We start from the raw sequence: 20,829 nt of genomic DNA, 5'->3' as shown, positions 1-20,829 counted from the left end.
TCCTCCTTCCACTGGGCAACATCAGCATTTGCCACCCCCTCTACATGGGACACCCTCTGATTTGACTGCTGAGTCTACCAGCATGGGGAGGGATGGTATGTGGGAGGGTGTATGGAGGATATTCATCCCTAGGAGATACCTGCTCCTCACCAGGAGTGTTAGGTTCATCAGAGGTCTGGGATGCACTGTCACAGGTAGGATCTTTAGGAGAAGGAGCACATCGACCTTGGACGTGAAGGCTGAGAGGAGGTGATGGTTGTGTTGGGGGAGGAGAACTCTGTGGCTGGTTGGCTGACTGCCAGGAATGGACAATCCTCAAAAATGAAGTGGGAAGTATAATGCTAGCTGGCCAGATGTTGCCTATGGCCTTCTGATTAGTAGGCCATCAGTGCACTCCTTTTCATCTAGGTCCTACTCAGCGACCAGCACCTTCTCATCTTCTTCCTCCACATCCTCCTCTTGTTGAGCAGTGCTGGCTGCTAACATTGCTGCTTGGAGGAGGATTGGGTTCTCACCTCGGATTGCCTGCCACCCTCCACTGGTCGAAGTTTCAGTTTCATCAAGCAACACATTGTCCTCAGTACCTGAAAGACAGAGGTTGCAACATGATAAGTATTTGCCATAGTTTATAGGTGGTCATTACAACAATGGCGGTAAAAACCACCTACCGCCGTGGTGACGGCTGCCAACATACCGTCACCGCAGCTACCATCTGTCTGCCAGATTATGAGCACTGCCGGATTTATGGCACAAGAAGGGCGGAAATTCAAAAGTGATCATACTTGCAGACAGTGGCAAGCTGGTGCTGCTACCAGCAGCACCGCCATGCCAGTTAAACACCGGCAGCCGTATCATGACCTGTGATACGGTCTGCCGGAGTTCTGCTGGTGGGGCCCTGCTGGTGGTAGCAGCACCCTTTCCCGTTCCCTGCCGGACAACTTCCTCGACAAAGGTAAGTCTGACTTCCGACAGGGGAGAGGGTGTTGTGTGTATGTGTGTGTGTGTCTGCATCTGTGCGTGTTGTGTATTTTATGTGGGTGTATGTGTGTCAGTGAATGCGTGTAAGAATAGTGAAGTGAGTGCTTGTCTGAATGTCAGTGTGATTCTGTGTAAGAATTTGTGCAAGCATGTCTGGAAGTATGCATGTATGAATGCGCGTATGCCAGTGTGTGCATAAATGCGTGAATACCAGTGTTTGTATGAATGCGTGTATGCCAGTGTGAGTGATTGGGTGTATGGGTGGTGTGTGTCTGCGGGTGTGTGCGTGTATGGGTGTGTGTGTGTGTGAGGATCAGACGGGGTGGGGAGTGTGAGGATCGGAGAGGGTGGCAGGAAGTTTGGATGGAGGGAGGGTGGGAGGCATCAGGTGAGTGTTGGGGGAGCCATCTACCAGTAACAGGGAAATGATTCCCGGTCACTGACAGGCTCATAATGCTGCCGGCAGTACTATGCTGGCAGCCAGGCTGGAGATTGACCTGTCCGACCCGGTGCCTGATACCGCCATGGCAGTATGAGTGGAGAAGTGGCGGGTTGGCTGCAGTCAACCCGCCATTCTCATAATGTGGAGGTACGTACCGCCAGCCTGTTGCCAATACTACCTCCACATTTCCACTCACCGCTGGGGTCATAATGACCCCCATAATATGTTACAAAACAGGGGTTAGAACCATTTTTATTTGCATCTTTCTGAAGTTCCGCATGAGATCTGTTTTTTTGTTAAGCTACATTTGACAGCTCACACTATAGCAAAAAAGGTGTTCAATGAAGATGTGCAATGCAAAATCACACTCACCAGCTCCAGTAATAGCTCTCTGTGGTACTGAGGTCCCCGTGCTGTCGCCTGCTGAACCCGGCTCCTTGATTGTATGATTCTTCTCCAGCAGCTTCAACAGGCACCTTAATTAATGTTCAGCATGAATTATAAGTGAAGATGCAAAATAAACACAGACATCACTGATTGTGTAGGGAATATGTCACACACAAACATCAGATCCCTGGAAAAAGTGTCAAGATCTGCTAATTTAATTTATCTGCTGGAAGGATGGTAGTGGGTCTGACTGCTGCAGCCAGAAGGTCCCCCAAATCCCTGGATGTGGTGCTTAGGGTGATTGAGGTACCCTGGACAGCAGCTGTAATGCAATAAACATATCCATATTTCTATACAAACTATGATGTGTATTATCTGACATGTATGTGTCTTTTGAATATATTTTCAACAGTTAGTGCTACTCTTTTGTAGATGAGACTATCTAAGTAATTTAGTACATACTTTATCATTTACTTTTAAATGTAGAGTCATCCTTTCATTAGCCAAAATGTTATGAAGTAGTATACTCTTGTGAACCACATCTCAGCATATGGAGACCGTGGTACACAGGGATAGGGATATTTGACACACACCACATACTGTCAACACATCACACAATATAGTTAATTATGACCTTTCAATAAAGTCAATTGTCAGTGACTTTTCCAGGGTCCACCATCAGCCCAGTGTGTGGTGCTTGACCACATTTCACACCCATACGTGGACCAGAGGTCATTGTAGTATGTGATTTCCTGGGCAATCCCACAGGCCCTAAAAGGACATGACTATAAAATAATTTTCATTCTAGTTGACAAATGTTAAAGTCAATATGTACTAGTTAAGATCACATGTGTGGAACTAATGATGGAGTTTATGTAAAATATCTATAGGTTGCCTGTTGATAATGTAGTACATGGGAGCTACTTCTGGCCATATATACATACTAGATTGTACTGTTGGTAGTGATTCATCTGTCCTATGAAGTTGCTTTCCTGCAATTGCAGGAACCTCTGCTCCAGTGAATGGATCTCCTCTGGCTGTATGTGGAAATTAAATGAAGAAGTCAACAGACAAATACAACAAATTATGATTATGTACAACTATTTACATAGTTACTTGTTTGCATTTACAATGGATCTCTGGTGGTTACTGATTTATGATCAATTGTATGTGCCACTTACAAAGCAACATTGAAATAACCAGCAGAGATGGGACACTGTTTGTGAAGAAGAAATGAAAGTTAACATTTGCAGTACTCAGGATTCTGGGACTTGTAGTGTGATAGACAAAATTATACACATGAGTCCAATTCACAATGAATATTTGCACAAAATTGAATTGACATCCATTGTCACATTTGCAGTTCATATTATACATTTATCAAACAAAGTTATTTTTTAATCATCACATATTACCTGGTACCACATTAAGGTTGTGATTCATAGGCAGCTAAGCAGCAGGTTGGGGTGCATGGTGGAGAGAATGTCCTAATCAAGTGGTGTGAGACGGGGATGGGAACCAGTTTGTCCACCAGATAGAGCTCTAGCCACCTCTATACTGGTGAATTTCTCCTTTACCTACCTCCTCTGATCCTGACACTGCTTTTTGATGTCTGTGATGGTCTGGACATCCTTCCCCAATACACTGACTGCGTTAGCCAAAACCTGTCATAATGGTACCTTCTGTGTTGCACTGCTGAGGAATAGAGGAAGGCCATGTCGGTTTTTGCAGTTCCCCAAAACAAATCTGACAATCATCTGGGTCTCCTCCTCTGTCACATTTCTTGTCCTCTTCACATTTAACATGCTCAGTCTAGATAGATGACAAGGCAAGGCAAGGTGCAGAGCGGGCAGGTGAAGTATAGTTTGTGGATCTGTGTTGCTTTTATGTGGTTTGCATTGCATGAGGTGCAGACTAGTGGTCTAACTTTACTTAATTGGGCTCTCACAGTTCAGTAGTTAGGTCAGGGACTAACCCTCAACAAAATAAGCATATGTTTTCAGCACAGAAAGCTATATATTAGGGACAGATTTACTAACGTTTTATGCAACTAAAGTTGCTGCATTGCTTGAAAGGGAATGAAAAGAACAACACAATATCCACAAAGACATAACTGTTTTCCTCTGTCCCAACATTGCTGCACTTTAGGCTGCCATGTACCAACACACAGCCTTACATCATGGTGCAGGAATCATCAAACAAAGCAGAATTATAAAACACCTATTGCTAGTGACTGTGAGAGATTCTAGTTTGGTAGAAGATAATAGTTTTTTTGTTGCACTGGGTAGCCCTTTTAGGAAAAACAACTATGCATATGTTGCCATTTCAAACATTTTATAGGAACATTAGGAGGTGCTAGTTAATTCCTATAATTAGGGCTACAACATAAATTAGGTGACAGATTAAGTTAATATTTGTAACTAAACAAACTCCCAGGGGTTAATTTCTGTAGCAGCTAAATATGTATATTCTTCTTGGGTGACTCCGCATTACATTTCTTATATTCCGTGTACCTTCTTAGTCAGAGAATATTACTGCAGTATGCACTAAGGCCCAAATTTATACTCGGTTTGCGTTCAATTAGCGTAATTTTATTTACGCTAATTCAGCGCAAACCTAACTCCATATTTATACTTTGGCGCTAGACACATCTAGCGCCAAAGTTATGGAGTTTATGTCTTTTTCTGGACGTGGAATCCTACCTTGCATCAATGAGATGCAAGGTAGGCGTTCCCGTGCAGAAAACAACGATCTGGCCTTAGCACCATATTGATCCCCCGTGCTAAAATCTAGCATGGGGCGATAGGGGCCTCAAATAATAGTGCTAAGCGTGCTTAGCACCATTATTGAACGCCTGGGTCAGGGCAGGCGTTAGGGGGCCTGTGGGCCTTTTTCCATGGTCAGGGACTATGGAAAGAGCCCATAGGTGCCCTTCCCTGGCCCCAGGGATACCCTCACCCATCCCCACCCACACCAGGAAGACACCTAAGGATTGGGGGACCCCCAACCCAGGTAAGTAGAGGTAAGTAAAGGTGAGTATTTTTATTTATTTTTGTAAGTGCCATAGGGGGGCCTAACTTGGCCTCCCCTACATGGCACTGTACCCAATGGCCATGCCCAGTGGGCATGGCCATTGGGCTGGGGGGCATGACTCCTGTCAATGAAGTTTTAACATAAAAAAATGACGCTAATCTGGGCAGAGGCATTTTATTGACCTCTGCCCGTACTAGCGTCATCCTCTGACGCTAAAGCCCCTGTTCCCCCTATGCTTCCCCCACCTGGCTAACGTCCTTTTTTATGACGCTAGCCTGGCCTTACAGGTGGCTGGCATCATACCATAAATATGACACCCGGCAGGCGTCTTGGTATGGCCCTAGCCGGCGGTAAACTTTTTGAAGCTGAACTGCGTTAGCGCAGTTCAGCATCAAAAAGTATAAATATGGGCCTAAGTAAGACATATTTAAGAAAATGTTGATTGGTTCTTAAAGTAGAACTTGTACAGAAGCAATCCTACATCCTTGAGTCGAGTAGATTCACAGTTAACAGGTGCTGTCTTAATTTTTTTTTATATTGTAACTAAGAAGCTGACATCTTGGGCACCCAAGTTATAATTTAAAACACTGCATTACATCCCAGTCTGCAGCGGAGACATACACTGTTACTGTTAAATCCTATGTTTTTTGAGACAGTGCTTATTTTATTATTTATTGTGTAATGCCTCTTTCTCTAATATTTTGCTTATGTCTGCTTGTTCACTGCGAGGGCAGGGTGCCATTTTGGGTATGTTTTAAAATCAGTATCTTAATTGATTGTATATTGTTCATTTTCCAATTGTCTTTATGCATGCATTTTATTTGGCCTAAGCTACATTTTTAATAATGAATCTTCTTGAACTGAAACATACATGTTGCTTTCTAATGGTAAGCCATGCCCACCAGTACTGCTGTACAGCCCGTACAGCGCAAACGCTAGCTTGTTGTGTAAAACAGCATATTCAACATTTATTGCAAGAGATGTACAGTGGTAATGTACGGTGCAGTCAGAGGTGCTGGAAGATGTGTTGCAGAGGGGTACTGCAGCACTCCCAGAAATAATCATGCTAGAGTTCAGAAGGCGAATGAGCAATAAAGATGTTTTAAAATTTTGTGTTTATCTCGTATATTATCATATTTGCTGCATGTACATAGACAAAGGTCAAATGTTAGGATATATGTCTTCTGAAAAATTGCTGCTTCTTTGGAAAGTGGTGTGCACTTTTATTTCTTTGGATGCAAAGTGAGAGGATATTGCAAAAGTGATCTGGGTGACAATCCTGTAAGATCTTAGGCCTAGATTTAAGAGAAGTGGAACTTCGTCATGAAGCCCTACTTTTTTTGCAGCCCATTGCACCCCCATAATGCCACACATGTGTGCCGTATTTAACATACACACACCAGGGCCCAGGTTCGGGACAATAGCGTTGTAAGTTTTGACACTATTGTTGTACTTTGCAGGATTAGTGCAAAAAATAGAGGCCCATTAAAAATATGGTATGCCTCCTTCTAACTTCTGCTCTGCACAGGCTTTAAACATGCAGCTAAAATGGTGCAGTGGAATCTCATAGATTCCACTGCGCCATGTTTGCAGGCCCCCTAACAAGGGAATCCCCCCTTGCATAGATTATGCCTGGTGCAGGCATAATGTGGCACAAGGGTTTACAAAGTGGCCAGTAAATTGTAACGTAGCATTTAAATACAAGTAAATTAACTAAACACATATTTCAAACTATATTAGGAAAGCACAAATATAGCAAAGCACATTATTTGTAATTCTGAAGTGTGATGGAAACAAGGATTTTAATAGGATCAAAACAAATCAAGAGACTTCACTTGGTGATGAACAAATGATAAATATTTGCTGAAGCTCAATTTCCATGCATTATCGTTTTTGCACTACATAGTTTACCAGTAAAACTGCATGTCTATGCACCTTTGGTGACCATTTCAATGGACATTGTGCTGTCTGTAAATGACAGTATGTTACCTCATCAGTGCTCCAAAATGCACCACCAGCTATGTACTATACCCTAACCACTCTCCTGCAGAATTGGCGTGGCACATTTGCTACTGTTTTTTTGTGTGATGCTTAGATTCTTCACAGTCCCTATGACTTCAATGATATAACATTAATGGCAGCACCCCTACTCTGAAACTATTTTCTGTACCACTGAATGTAGGGTAAACTCCAGATGTTTCTCCTAGTGAGACATGAGAGTCAAAACTCTAGAAACATTTTAGGGGACATATTACCTTCTCACCAGTTACTTCTGTACAGCTCAATGCTTTTAGAAGCAGTTCTGTCTTTTCATCTTTCTTGAAACACGTCGAGAAGGAGTTACTTCTGTAAGGTCGAGGATTTCTGTGAACTGGGTCAAGTTCAACATCACTCCAGAGCTAAAGCAATGACAAGGATTTTTTCTGAAAACAGATTTCATTTAATTAACAGATTCTTTTTTATTTTAAAAAATGATCAGCATCTGTTGACACTGAAAGTTGTATTTTAGAAAGCTGCACTTTTCTACTCATGTTCTACATGTATTCACAAACTGTATCCATGCACAAGTTTTAATTTGAGTAGAACTAAATAGAAAATGTATGTGACAAGGCATTCTTTTAGCACAGGCCTAATACTAAGGTAGAACAAATTTTGTTTAACTCCTTTCTTTTTGCTTCCACCACATCATGTGGCCAGTGTTGTCAGCGTCTAGTGTGGTGTATTCCACTGGAGTATACAAATGATCATAGGTGGAATGCTTGAATTAATAGGACCCACTGATAATTACTCAGGCTGCACCCCAGTTTAACTTTATTGTGCACACCAGGCCACCTCAGTTTGACATTCCTCATAAAGCAGAGTCAACAATTATTTTCATATGGCTGGGTCTAAGCTAAGGTGGCATAGTGTGCAAAATAACAATGAACTTGGATGCAGCCTGAGTAATTACTAGTGGTAGAGCTCTAGTAAGAATTCCATCAATACTTTTTTGCATAATTCATGGGATGCCGTAAGTGTGATGGGTATTCCCAGATGTACGACCCATCCTCACTGTGCCACTGGAACCAAGCTGCACACAACTGATAAGCCAATTAGGGTGAAACCAGTCTTGGGTTGCTTGTGTTCCAATTCTGAGGGAACCTGGCCTGGTAGTTCAGTTTGAACTGTTTCAATTGGACCAGGGTCAAGGCTAATTTGCATATTTCCAAACTGAGGTGGCATGGCATAAAATGGATTAAAATGTGGCCATGTGTAATAACCAGTGGCTGAGATTAAATTCAAGCATTTCATCCATCACTTTTTGTACATTTCAGTAATCTATTCCAGGACTGATCATGTTTTAAGAAAGACCTTTAATTATATTCTGTCTTACACAGGGTACCCTTTATTTCATTATCTTAATGCATGACCATAAAAATATTCCTTCAAAATACATTTTCCTTTTATAAAACTTGATGCTGTTCAGTGTAGCATGAGTGGGCACCTGTCTTTCTCACATGCCACTGCAAATAAATGCCCCCACTGTATAGTTGTGTCCCTATAACAAATTGCCTTGTAAAGTCATCTCATGTTTTATAATCCAAGTGACTACACTGCTCCTGTGTGAGTTCACATAACGGGCGGACCTCATAATAACAATTGTTTGAAACCGAGCCTATTGTTGTAACAATTCTGTGTTTATCCACTGAAAAGTTATTTTTTAATTTGCCTATAACTGTGGCACCCATGGAGCTTCACCAAATTTGGCACTCACTTAATCTTATCAACTAAATTTTGGCATAGGATAAAAGGTAGGAGAGGGGTTAAAAAAGATGTGTTTTCCCATTGTAGGCCTGCATGATTTTTCTTTAGTACTTAGAACCAAAACCACTGACTATATTTAAACCAAACTTGGCATGAATGTAGAATATATATATATATATATATATATATATCACTAAGATATATATGGAGTTAGGCATAGAAAACCTACAAACGTAACTTTTGATACATTGTCCCTTGATGTTATTGTAACCATTTGATATTGTGTCCTCGATATTCTTTACCTACACCCCTTAAATATATTGTGTGGAAGTCCCTGTATTCTCCCTATTAGACTAGGTGAGTACTTTTTGAGAAATTAAAGATGTTAGGTTGACGGTATACACTCGGATCAAAGCATCAGGCATGTTATCCTGCAAAGCTATCTTAACAAGATTGGCGTCTGAATTCTGCAAATTAACGACAATTTATCTAGCAAGTACATTAACGGATCAAGTTATATTTCACAACAGGTCAGTATCTCAGGGACAGAAGTAGGGTTGGGAAGGCATCAGTCAAATAAGAGGTGTGTGTGACAACTAATTGACACTGCCACATCTGTATCAGATAATGAAAGTACCATTGTAAGCAGAAGTCGGGGGAGAAGTGGCCTGAAGGTCAGAGCTGCCATCTTGGCACTGTTGAACTAGGTTTAAGTGCCAAAAGTCTCTTAACTTCCTGTCATTCTGAGCATATAACTTAATCTCACAGTGCTTAAATAAAATAAAATTGTGTAATATAATCTGGTGATCATGTGGTTGTGCCAAGTTTGCACTACGCAAAACTGCAAAAAAAGGTTTTCTTATTGGATGATTACAGAAGTGTAAGTAGAGTTTGAAAAATGCCAACCACATATTTATCAGGGATGAGAGAGGTGATGAAGAGTGTTGGATTAAATATTTAAGATGCCTTGAACATTGTTTATGAACAATGAGCTGCAGCTTGATTAACAGCATGACGATCTGTCTTTTAAACTTGGTATCGTTTGTATCAAACATACTGGATGAAGACTTGTGTTTTCCATGCAGAACAAAAAAAGAGGCCTGTTTAAGGCATATTTACATTTTATCAGATGAAAATCTACATATTAGTTGATTGAGACCCACTCTGGTACAGAGATAATGTTTCTTTTGCCTTCTATCCATTTGCCCTAGCAGAAACATTTTGCTGCTTCAGCTAACGCTATTGGTCAAACATGCACTATGGGCCTGATTTAGATCTTAGCAGTCGCACTGCTAAGCCGCATCAACAGCAAACCCAAAAAGATCAACAAGCCAACCGTGTTCCACCCACCGTATTCAGATGTTACAGTTCTGCAAGTGGATTGACTGGTGACAGATTGCTGATAGAGGGAGATGGCAGCAGGGCTCAATTCACTTCCTACAATGGAAGGATCTATGGAAGAGAGTTAAGTGACACACACATATCTACTTTCCATTAGCCATATGTGTGCCCCTTCACTACACACTACACAACACACCACAAACAAACACTAACACAATGCCATGTCAACATAACACAGCCTGTACATGCTGAAAACAGACATTTACATACATCCATGACAGACCATTGACACTGCCACCACCCACAACACAACCACAACAAACAACACAACTACACATCCAGCTACACAAAAGCACTCACACACAAGTACTACACACAGCACAACACTGCCCACCACACAACACTCACTTGAACGTGTCACTCAGCAACGCAACAGACATTAATCTCACATGCAAGTGTCACACATAGAGACACAACCACAACAACCACTCCTGTTCCCTCCACCTCAACCAGCCAATCTAAACACACACACATACGTGTACAGACATATTCAAACAAATAGAACAAACCTACCCATGCAGATCCCCTTGCAATGCACACAGATGGACACCATTGTCCAGTGTGAGTTTATTGTCATTGTGGTGCCAGCATTTATTTTGCATTGAATGATGTCACCACAATGACAGTTGCATATGAGTGCGATATTCATGTTGTGTCTCCATCCATGTGTGACACAATTGTCACCATGACATATGCATGTCACAGTGATTAAAAAAAAATACTGTGACATACACCTGCAGTTGTCCCAACCTCCTGTGCATATGTGTGTTGTGTCCCTAGCCATGTGTGATTCAATTTGCACCACAACGTATGCATGTCACAGTGATTTTAAAAATTACTGAGACATATACCTGCAGTTGTCCCAAACTGCTGTGCAGTGTCCATCCAGTGTACTATGGCAATACAGTGTTCCTACCTTTGAGGCCGGCGATAAGGAGGGTCCTGCCATCAGACACTTTTCCATATATGCCATTGACGTGTGTGGTGTTTCTTGACAGAGACGGTGATGTGAATGAAGGCTTTCGTCTATTGAACTACCAACATCTACATACAGCAGGTGGACCATCACAGCAGCGGACTGGTTTTCGGTTGAACAGTCAACGGCGAGACCCGTCCCGCCAAGATTTAAATCAGGCTTTATGTCTTCTGGTCCCTTTTTTAATAGTGGGGCAGTTTCTGACAGTCTCCATAATTCTAGCAAACTACTTGATCACTCAGCTGCACATGGTACTTTCTATTTCTATGAAACATATCTGTGCAAGATTTATTGGGAGTTAATAAGGATTCTTTAGAGGCTAGAGAATATGATGTTTGTCAGGTACTTCAATGGTCTACACGAAAGCCTAAAATCATGAAGGGGCCAAGTTAAAATCCAGGGTAGAAATCCGGGCTTTAATTCTTCTTTTATTGAAATGATTACCGTTGAGTTGAGTAATAATAAGAGCTATTATTCAAGTGCAAATAAATAATTCAGCAGCTGTTTTATGTGATTCCTTTCATCAAAGACATCTTTTTAACCTTACATTTTATTGGTGAGAAAAAGTGTAATGCCTCAACACAGAAACAATCCTTGCTACAACAAGTGACTGCATATTGACTTGTCCATAGAGAACATATATTTGAAAACGTGCAGGCCTGCCAAATCTATTTTCCCCCTTTGTAATCATTTCAAGTACTTAAATGAAAGAGTAGGCTACTAGTTTGGGCTTCTTCCGCTTACCCCTCCAACATGGGCCTTTGGCACATGTCCTTATATAATGTCCTGTTGGTTTGCCACAAACAGAGCCATTGTCCATCATATCCTAAAAAATGTCTTGAAGTGGCATACGTCACTTTGCCTTTTTTATTATTTTAGTTAAAGGATATTAGGATGTGCAAGGCACTCACATTTGTAGGACACCTTATGTTACCAATCGTGGCCGAACCACAAATTTAATTGTCCAATACAATGTTAATAGATGAGTCCAGAAATGTAATATTTCTTCCAACTACTCATCCTTCACACTTTCAAACATAGATTAATTTAAAAGTATCGTTCTTAACACGTTTTTCCTCTAAAATAAAGCAATCATGTTAGTTAAACATGTGTGATATTTGAGGTGACACCTTTGTGGGTACAGAGTGTGAATCTGCATCTGTGCAGCCAAACATGTACATCTCTGAAACTATAATCCTGTTAAGTAAACCCCAGTTCTGAAATTGTTATTTGATGTCTTCATTTTATACGGACTTTCTGATTACAGTGCTACAGAATGACACACTGAAGGGAAAATGAGCTCCAGGCAGTGTACACAGAAGGGAGATGAAGCACATTGCGAAGACTAAACTTTTTCTACTGGCTGTACTGTTTATAAGATCTGAACCCTGCACCCCGCTGACAAAATCTCCATCTCTTAGAAGATTCAACCCCCGTACATGCACTATTTTCTTACACAGTGCAATCTTTTCGGGGGTGGGGTGGGAGGGTGTTAGTTATAGTGCAGGTACATACAATAATTTGCACAAATGCTTCCATGATCCTACAATATAGATGGCCGTTCAATGTCATATACAAATTTCGTAACGGCTGGAGATGTGCCTGGATGTCTACAGATTTAAATAATTGTGTGACGAGCACCGATGAGATACATTTCCAATATAGCATTGAAAACACACAAACAAACACAAGTAGCACAATAAAAATACCTGTGAGTTATGGGTTGAATAGAATAAAAGGTCATCTTATTAGATAACATATATGGACGCACATTCAGAACAAACTGACACACATGAGCAAACGCTATGAAGTGCTATTGTTTGAATTAACAAAATAGGTTGCTTTCTTAAGGGTAACTCACGACCTTTGAAATTTGAATACACATTCAGGGGCATATATATGAGCCTCTTGTGCCACCGGTGGTGCTATGCCGTGTGTGGTATTTACAAGGTGGCGTTAAGCCACTTTTTGTGGCTCAAGCCCAACTTGTAAATACGACCCCTTCACTTGCTGCCCTTTGCATGGAAGGGGCATGCAATAGGTGTTGCTGTGGGCATGCCACAGCAACACCCATTGCATTTAGATTGATGAGTTTTCCTAAACCTGGGGCAGCACCAAAATCTAACGCCTTCTCAGGGGTGGCGTTAGCAGGCCGCAACGAGGAAGAATACTTTTAATCCTCCTTGTTTTTTGCTTTTTCAATGTGTGCTGCATTCTGCAGCACGTATAAAAAGGACAAAATGCCAGAAATGATTGTTTATGTGCGGGAAGGTGTCCCTTCCTGCACATAAACAATCAGTTGAAAATGCCGCTTTGGCACATCTGTGTGTGCAGCATTCTGCAGCACACACAGATGTGACAAATCACCTTTAGTAATTATTAATGTGCAGGAAGGGACACCTTCCCACATATAAACAATCACACCCCTCAACGCAGACATCCTTGCACAATGGTGCAAGCATGCCTGCGTTGACGCTGGCAGCTAAATTTAGCGCCAGCCCAGGGGACAACACAGGGGTGCGCCATATTCAATTAAATATGGCTCATCCCTGCGTTTTGAAAATGATGAAGCGTGGCGCTGCCAATTTTGGCACAGCGTCTCGCTCTGTAATTTTGCCATAAATATGGGCCTCAGTATCTCCAAATACTGATCTCTCTAAACAGTATTTGCTGAATTTTCTAAAAGTAAATCCCACTTACTAGCGCAGACTACTGTCTACACTAGCACCTCTCTCACTATTTATACATCAGCACCACTACTTAACTATATCCTAGTATTGATACCTTGCCCCTGGTAGTTATTCCCTAATATTACTACCCCTAGCAATAACTTCATGATTATAATCTGCCTATATCCTAGTATTTCTACTACTGCATATGTCCAAGTGCCTATATCATTGCACCTTAACATCCTAGTATCTTTACCTCTACCCACAATAAATTAACTTTAACCACCCACACCACAGTATCTCCACTATATACCATGGGCCTCTACCTTTACCCTTGTACCTAAGATTCTGCTTGTACCCTAGTAAATCTACTGTGCCTATACCCTTAAATGTTTCCCCTGCCTATCTTCTACCATATCTCACCTTACCTACACCTTCATACATATACCATGTGTTAGACCTATCATCCTTGGCATGTTCTCCCCTGTTTTTTTGCCTCTGCTTCCCATGTTTTGACTGTATGCTGGACTCTGTTTTTGCTGTTTTTGCTATTCTGGGCACTTCACCACTGCTGACCAGTGCTAAAGTACAAGTGCTCCTGTGTAAAATGTATGGATGATTGGCTTTTCTGTGATTGACATATTTGATTTACTAGTAAGTCCCTGGTAATGTGCCCTAGAGGTGCCCAGGGCCTGTAAATCAAATGCTACTAGTGGGCCTGGAGCACTGGTTGTGCCACCCACTTTAGTAGGCCTGTAATCATGGCTCAGACCTGCCACTGTGTGTGCAGTCTTAACCTGTCAATTCGACCTAGCAAGTGTACCCACTTGCCAGGCCTAAATCTTCCCTTTTTATACATGTAAGGCATCCCTAAGGTAGGCCATAGGTAGCCCCATGGGCAGGGTACAGTGTATGTTAAAGGTGGGACATGCACTGATGTGTTTTACATGTCCTAACAGTGACATATTGCTAAATTTGTTTTTCACTGTTGCAAGGCCTATCTCTCTCATAGGTTAATGTGGGGGCCGCATTTAAATATTTTTAAAGTACAGATTCCCTTTGATTACAAATAAAAATATGGGGTCTGGTGTCTCTGAACTCACAATTAAAAAATACACTTTTGGGTAAAGTTGTTTTTTAAATTGTTAGCTTGAAAATACCACTTTTAGAAAGTAGGCATTTTCTTGTTGTATCCATTCTGTGACTCTGCATGTTTGTTGATTCCCTGTCTGGGTCAGACTGACAGTTGGACTGTTTGTGAATCTCCTCAATACAGTTACACAAAGGGAGCTGGGGTGTAGCCTGCATTTCCTGATGAGCCATCTGAGCCAGATTCTCTATTAGTGCAATATTTACTATTAGTGTAATAAAAACTGGAGTACAGTTAGCTAGAATATTACTCTTCTTGGTAAAAAGTGTTTTTACTTACCTCCCTGGTAGCCGAGGTAAGTAAAAACACTTTTAAATGTATTTTGTGGGCATGCTTGTGGGTGAGAGTGTAGTTATGTAAAAGAGATTGTGTGTATGAGTGAATGTGTGTTTGTGTAAGCTTTTGTGTGTGACTGGAAGTAAAGACAAAATGGCTTTTGATGTCACTTCCACTACCCCTAACATTTTGGTGAATCAACGTCCATCTGCTGAAATCTAAGGGGGGAACCATACAGTATTTACTGTATCATGCAGATTTTGGTGCATTAAACACCAAAATATGTATGTGGTTACCCATCAACTCGGAATAGGTGGTATTTATCGCTCTCAGTAAATAAAGTACCCTGTGGTATCATTATTTTTCATATGCTATAAATACCACCAAGACTTGAAATGAGGCACATAGGCCCTCATTCTGACCCTGGCGGTCGGCGGAGAGACGGCGGTCGGACCGCGAACAGACCGGCGGTATTAAAAATGGCATTCTGACCGCGGCGGTCCCCGCCGCGACCGACCGCTACTTCTCCACTCCGACCGCCACGCCAGTCATGACCGCGGGGCTGGAGTTTGCGCACTCCGGCCCGGCGGTCGTCCCAAGACCGCCAAGGGTATTATGACCCTGCCTACCGCCGCGGTTTCTTGCGGGCGGGAACCGCCGTGCGAACCATGGCGGTAAGCACTATCGGGGTCAGGGAATTCCTTCCCTGGCACTGATAGGGGTCTCCCCCACCCCCCACTACCCACCCGAGTCCTCCCCCCACACCCTCCACCCCCCTGCCACCCCCCAGAGGTGGTACGAACCCCCTCCCCACCCCCACCCCGACATGCACATACATGTACCCCGACATGCACACACCCCCAACATGCACATATACACACCCCCTACACACACATACACAACGGGGACACATACCCGCACACATACATGCCGACATGCGCACCTGCCGAACAGCACACATTACCCATAGACACAGCAGCACCCCCCGCCCGCATACACGCACTCACACACCCCCTCTACACACTCACACGCACACCCCATGCACGCACACATCACACAACACCCCCCCACCCCCTCCCCTCACGGACGATCAACTTACCTTGTGCGTTGGTCCTCCGGGAGGCGACGGGAGCCATAGGGACGTGACCGCCAACAGAAGACCGCCAACAGAAGACCGCCACACAGAAATGTGGGTCGTAATTCTGTGGGCGGTGTTCTGCTGGCGTGGCGGTGGAGGTTGACCAGTCTCCACTTTCCCGCCGACCGCCAGTGTGGCTGCTGGCGGTTTTCCAGCGGAACGCTCCCAGCGGTCAGAATGCGCACAGCGGCACACCGCCGCGGTCGGCGGTCTTCACCGCGGCGGTAACTCAGCGGTCTTGCGAAAAGACCGCCAAGGTCAGAATGAGGGCCATAGTGTCATAATCAACATCAATATCAATTAGATTCACAAGCTAAAGACAAAATCTTTCATGGGGCAGCATTGGTTATTTTACATTGGGATTTTTGTTCATTTTAAATTTTTCTGTTGCAAAAAACTGGTACAAAGAACTCATTTAGTATTAGATTGAATCAATCTGTATTAACATTTACAAAGGAAATACGGAGATACATATTCACTTTTCATCAATCAATGAATCAATCAGTGGATTTATAAAGCGTGACTTATCACCTCGGGGGGTATCCAGGTGCTCTAGGAGTAGGGTAGTGTGTTGTTGTCTTCTCCTCAAACAGCCATGTCTTGAGCTTTTTTCCTGAAGTTAAGGAGGGTGTGCGATGTTCATAGGTGAAGGGGGATGTTTTTTCAGGACTTTGCGGTAATTTAGGAGAATGAGAAACCTCCGCTGCAGCTGCGTAGGATTCTCTGGACCTTCTGGTGGAAGGAGAGTCTGTGGTTTATCAGCTTGGGTCTGATATTGTGGAGGGTTTTGTATGCAATGGTGAGGACCTTGAATTTGCACCTCTTGTGCACCAATAGCCAGTGTAGTTCTTTAAGGTGGGGGGGTGATGTGTACTTTTCTGGGGAGTTCTATAATGAGTTTGGAGGCTATGGAGGAGCTGGGCGGGGAGTTCGCCGTAGAGGGTGTTTCCATAGCCCATTCTGCTGGTGATGATGGCCTGGGTGACCTTCTTTCTGATTTCTAAGGGAATCCATTTGAAAATCTCACATAGCATGCACAGATTATGGAAGCTGGAGAAGGCCACGGTGTTTAACTGCTGTTTGAAGGTAGTTTGCTGTCTATGATGACGCCTAAGTGGTGAGCAGGGTCTGAAGGGGTTGGAGGATGTCCGAGCGAGGATGGCCACCAGGAGTCATCCCAGGGGAGGGGTTGCTTCCGAAGGTGCTCACCTCTGTGTTGTCGGTGTTCAGTTTTTAGTCATTAGGATCTCATCCATCCGGCAACAAGTGTCATGGCTTTGCTGAAGTTGTTTCTGGGGGCTTCAAGGTCTTCGGAGAGGGAGAGCACCAGCTGCGTGTCATCGCAGTATGAGATGATGTTGAGACCTTGGAGTTGATGGTAATAGGATTTTCGAAATGCCCATTTTCAATTTAGAAAATGCTTTTTACATGTGCTTAGGGAATCTCAAATAGTAAATCCCTATTTGCATTTCCTATTTAGGGAATCACAAATTGCAATTCCCTATTTGGAGTCGCAATTTTAGGGAATCTCAAAAAATGTGATTCCCTAAAATTGCAATGCCTATGACTTCCATACATCTGGAAAGGCTATTTTACATTTGTAAATGGTCAAATTTACTGATTAGCACCATTTGTAAATGGAAAATGGGTTGATACCTCTGGCCCCAAATTCTGCCCATGGACCACATCCTTTTAACTCAGTTTTTAAGTACTTTTCTGCAGTTCACACTTTTTCTGTCAGAGGCCCCTGGTGATTCCATTTTGGGTGGAATTTATGGTGTTTAAGTGCCCTAGTCCATTATTTAATCTCAGAGCAATTTATTTGAACCGTCCCCTACTGCCCCAGCTATGCATTTACAGAGTGTCATCACCCTGTTCCGATGTTACGATTGTTCAGTAGGCAACATTTTGACCTCCAAAAAAGCAACACAGAATTCACGTAGAATATGTCTATGTTAGTTAGTTGAACATGAGATAAGCTCTAATCTTTCTTGGTGTTTGAGTACCACATGTTAGAGAATAGCATCATTGCCACAAAGGGGACTAGGCTCTTCCACAAGGTTTATTAGGTGCTGGAGCTTTCTCAATAACAAGACAATAACAAGCCACTACAGACAACAACGTTTCATAGTAACAGGTACTGTAAATACTGAATACCTGCACTTTCATTATTTCATTTGAAGCACTGGCCATCAGCATCAAACAACAATAGACAAAGAATTGCAACCACACTCCTGAGAGAAAAAAAGAAGTGCCTTTAACAGGGAAGTGGTGACACAGTGGGGATGTTTGTGAGAAGTAGAAGTGAAGCGTAGTTCACGCAGCATCTCTCCATAAACTGCAATGTAAGTGCTGTGGTTACTTCACATGAGTATATTCATCTTTAGGGCTTACAAATGATTGCTGTATCATCAAGAACTGAAGATTCATTTCGGTGATAGCCCTCCTAAGTGAGCCAAATCTCCTAGGTGTTTTGGTTGTCCAACATTTGAAACTTTATCAATTCCTTTACCGAATCATTTTAGAATTATTGACATTGTGTCTCTGGTAGACACAGTCTTCTCTATATTTCTAGACATGCACACCATATAAGCACCATAACTGGACAAAAGTATGTCTGCATTATTGTTAAAGCAATTATTCCTACTGTCAAAACCTTGCTTACAAATTAGTCAGTAGCTGGTGTTTTGGGTATACTGTAGATGGTAGAGCTCTTTGAGGCTCATATGCATACATAGTTAACTCAATACACTTGAGTCACCCCGATGGACATAAGACATGGATTTTTGGAAGATGGTTAACACAAGGCCACAATGATGCACTTTTGTAGATATTGTTGATTGGACACAGTCTCCATGTCCAAAAACGGTGTTACAGTTGCCCTAACGTCTCAGTTAAATATCTGTTGTTGTCTAGACACAAGGAAGACTTTCTCTTGTCCTCCATTTGTTGCAAGCCAAAAAGGCTGTGAGCGCTGGCACGGTGATACCTTGCAGTTAACCTTTAAAGCACCACTAATGTTTTACTGTTTTTTATTCAAGAATAAAATATTACTGATAACAATATTGAAAATGCATTCTGCCTATTACTTCTTTGGTTTGTTGCATGGTAGAGTATTGTTTTTGACATAATAAATGCCATCATCTGATGCAGAACAGAGGGAGTTCCTTCTCTCATGGGAAGAGGCAGTGCTCCATAGTCTTAGATTGTTTTGTTTACTAGCAGAAAAGCCAATATGCCGGTTGCAGTTAGGCAGTAACCTATGAAGTGTGTCCTAGGTTCTCTCATCTTTAAGTTTAATAGCAAATCATATTCAGTTTTTGGGTAATAATGGCTGGCAATTCTCAGGTTGTGAGTGTCTAGATTAAACAATTTATATTTTCCAGCAGAAAACCAAATGGATTTTTGGAAGGTAATCCACAAGCATCCAGAAAAATGTGTAAATTAGTTCTATTCAGAATGCATGCAGATGTAAAGGGCCTAGATTTCAGGCCTTTTGGAAAAACATTCTGTGAGTTCAAGTAAATGTACTACTTTTGGATGTTCTTCTGGGATATCACATGCTCCTGCAATTGAATCATCCACTAGAATCGTGTTTGTTTGGTTGTTGGGAAGATGCTTTCATTACCTTCATCATTGATAAATTTTACTTTACACTCAAGCAGCATTATTTTTACCATGTTGTTTTGAGTGTGGCAGTTGTTTGGAAGAAATTTATCTGGATGTAGACGTTGGAGTCCCATGAAAATCATAGGACTGTTGGCTTCAAATGATGGTCTATGCCTTGGACTACTCCCAGGATTTTCCCAGTAAGCATTAACTGCCTCGTTATCTGGAGAAAATGTCAGACACAATAGCAATGCTTCTCACAATGCAGCACATTTGAAATTGTACCATTTTAGAACATTGAGGACGAATGGTGCTAAAAACCGTCCGTCACTCTCGTAATAGAGAATTTTCATAAAGAGGTTACAGTCATACTCAAAGGTGCTATTACGGTAAAATAACACAATGCAGTAGTTGAGGCTGCTGAGTTTGATGTGAGCTTCTTAAGTGTGTGTCACCAAGATGTCAAGTGTTAGGCTCTCAAAATAATTATCTATGCTAATGGGTTATCATGGGATTTTGTCCACTTTCAAGAAACCCAGCATAATTAGTACTTAATCCTTATGATCTTGCTGCTAAGAGCAATATTTTCTATGTAGTGTAAATTCCACCCTAGATGAGAACGGAGGGCCTGATATACAAAGATAAGGATGCAAAGGAGTCACTGATACTTGCACACCAACTGCTTTGAGATCTTAACTCATTTTGTGACAGACCGTCTGTGCTAGTCAGTGATATTACAAAATACCCATTCACAGGGAATTGCATCTAATCTTCAATAAAGTACAATAAGAATGATTAGAAGTCCGAGAGAGTGCTTTTGATAAGCCACTTCAAACATTGGCTTTAAGGGGTTTGTCATGATTTGCCAATGCTTATCTTAACTATTCATCAGGGCCATGGTACTTAGTGGATCGGTATGTTGACCAACTTGTGTTCCTCTCTGATTTTGGTGATGGCAGTGAAAGCTGTCTTTTTGTTAGACGACAAATGCAACATGACATTCAGCTTTGAATGAAAAGCCAGTCT

General features: G+C 42.1%; 1 protein-coding gene across 1 annotated transcript in view; it reads right to left on the bottom strand.

Moving 5' to 3' along the window:
• The window catches only part of LOC138299638 (melanopsin-like), a 1,463,603-nt gene that overhangs the window by 200,422 nt on the left and 1,242,352 nt on the right, over positions 1–20,829 (bottom strand). Inside the window, exon 9 of the mRNA XM_069238089.1 lies at positions 7,096–7,239. Within this exon, the coding sequence (XP_069094190.1) occupies positions 7,096–7,239 (144 nt within the window). The remainder of the gene's footprint in view (positions 1–7,095; positions 7,240–20,829) is intronic.

This window comes from Pleurodeles waltl, chromosome 1_2, assembly GCF_031143425.1.
Source record: "Pleurodeles waltl isolate 20211129_DDA chromosome 1_2, aPleWal1.hap1.20221129, whole genome shotgun sequence".
NCBI classification, from domain to species: domain Eukaryota; kingdom Metazoa; phylum Chordata; class Amphibia; order Caudata; family Salamandridae; genus Pleurodeles; species Pleurodeles waltl.
The sequence above is the reverse complement of the archived record's forward strand: the minus strand, read 5'-3'. Positions and strand labels throughout refer to the sequence as shown.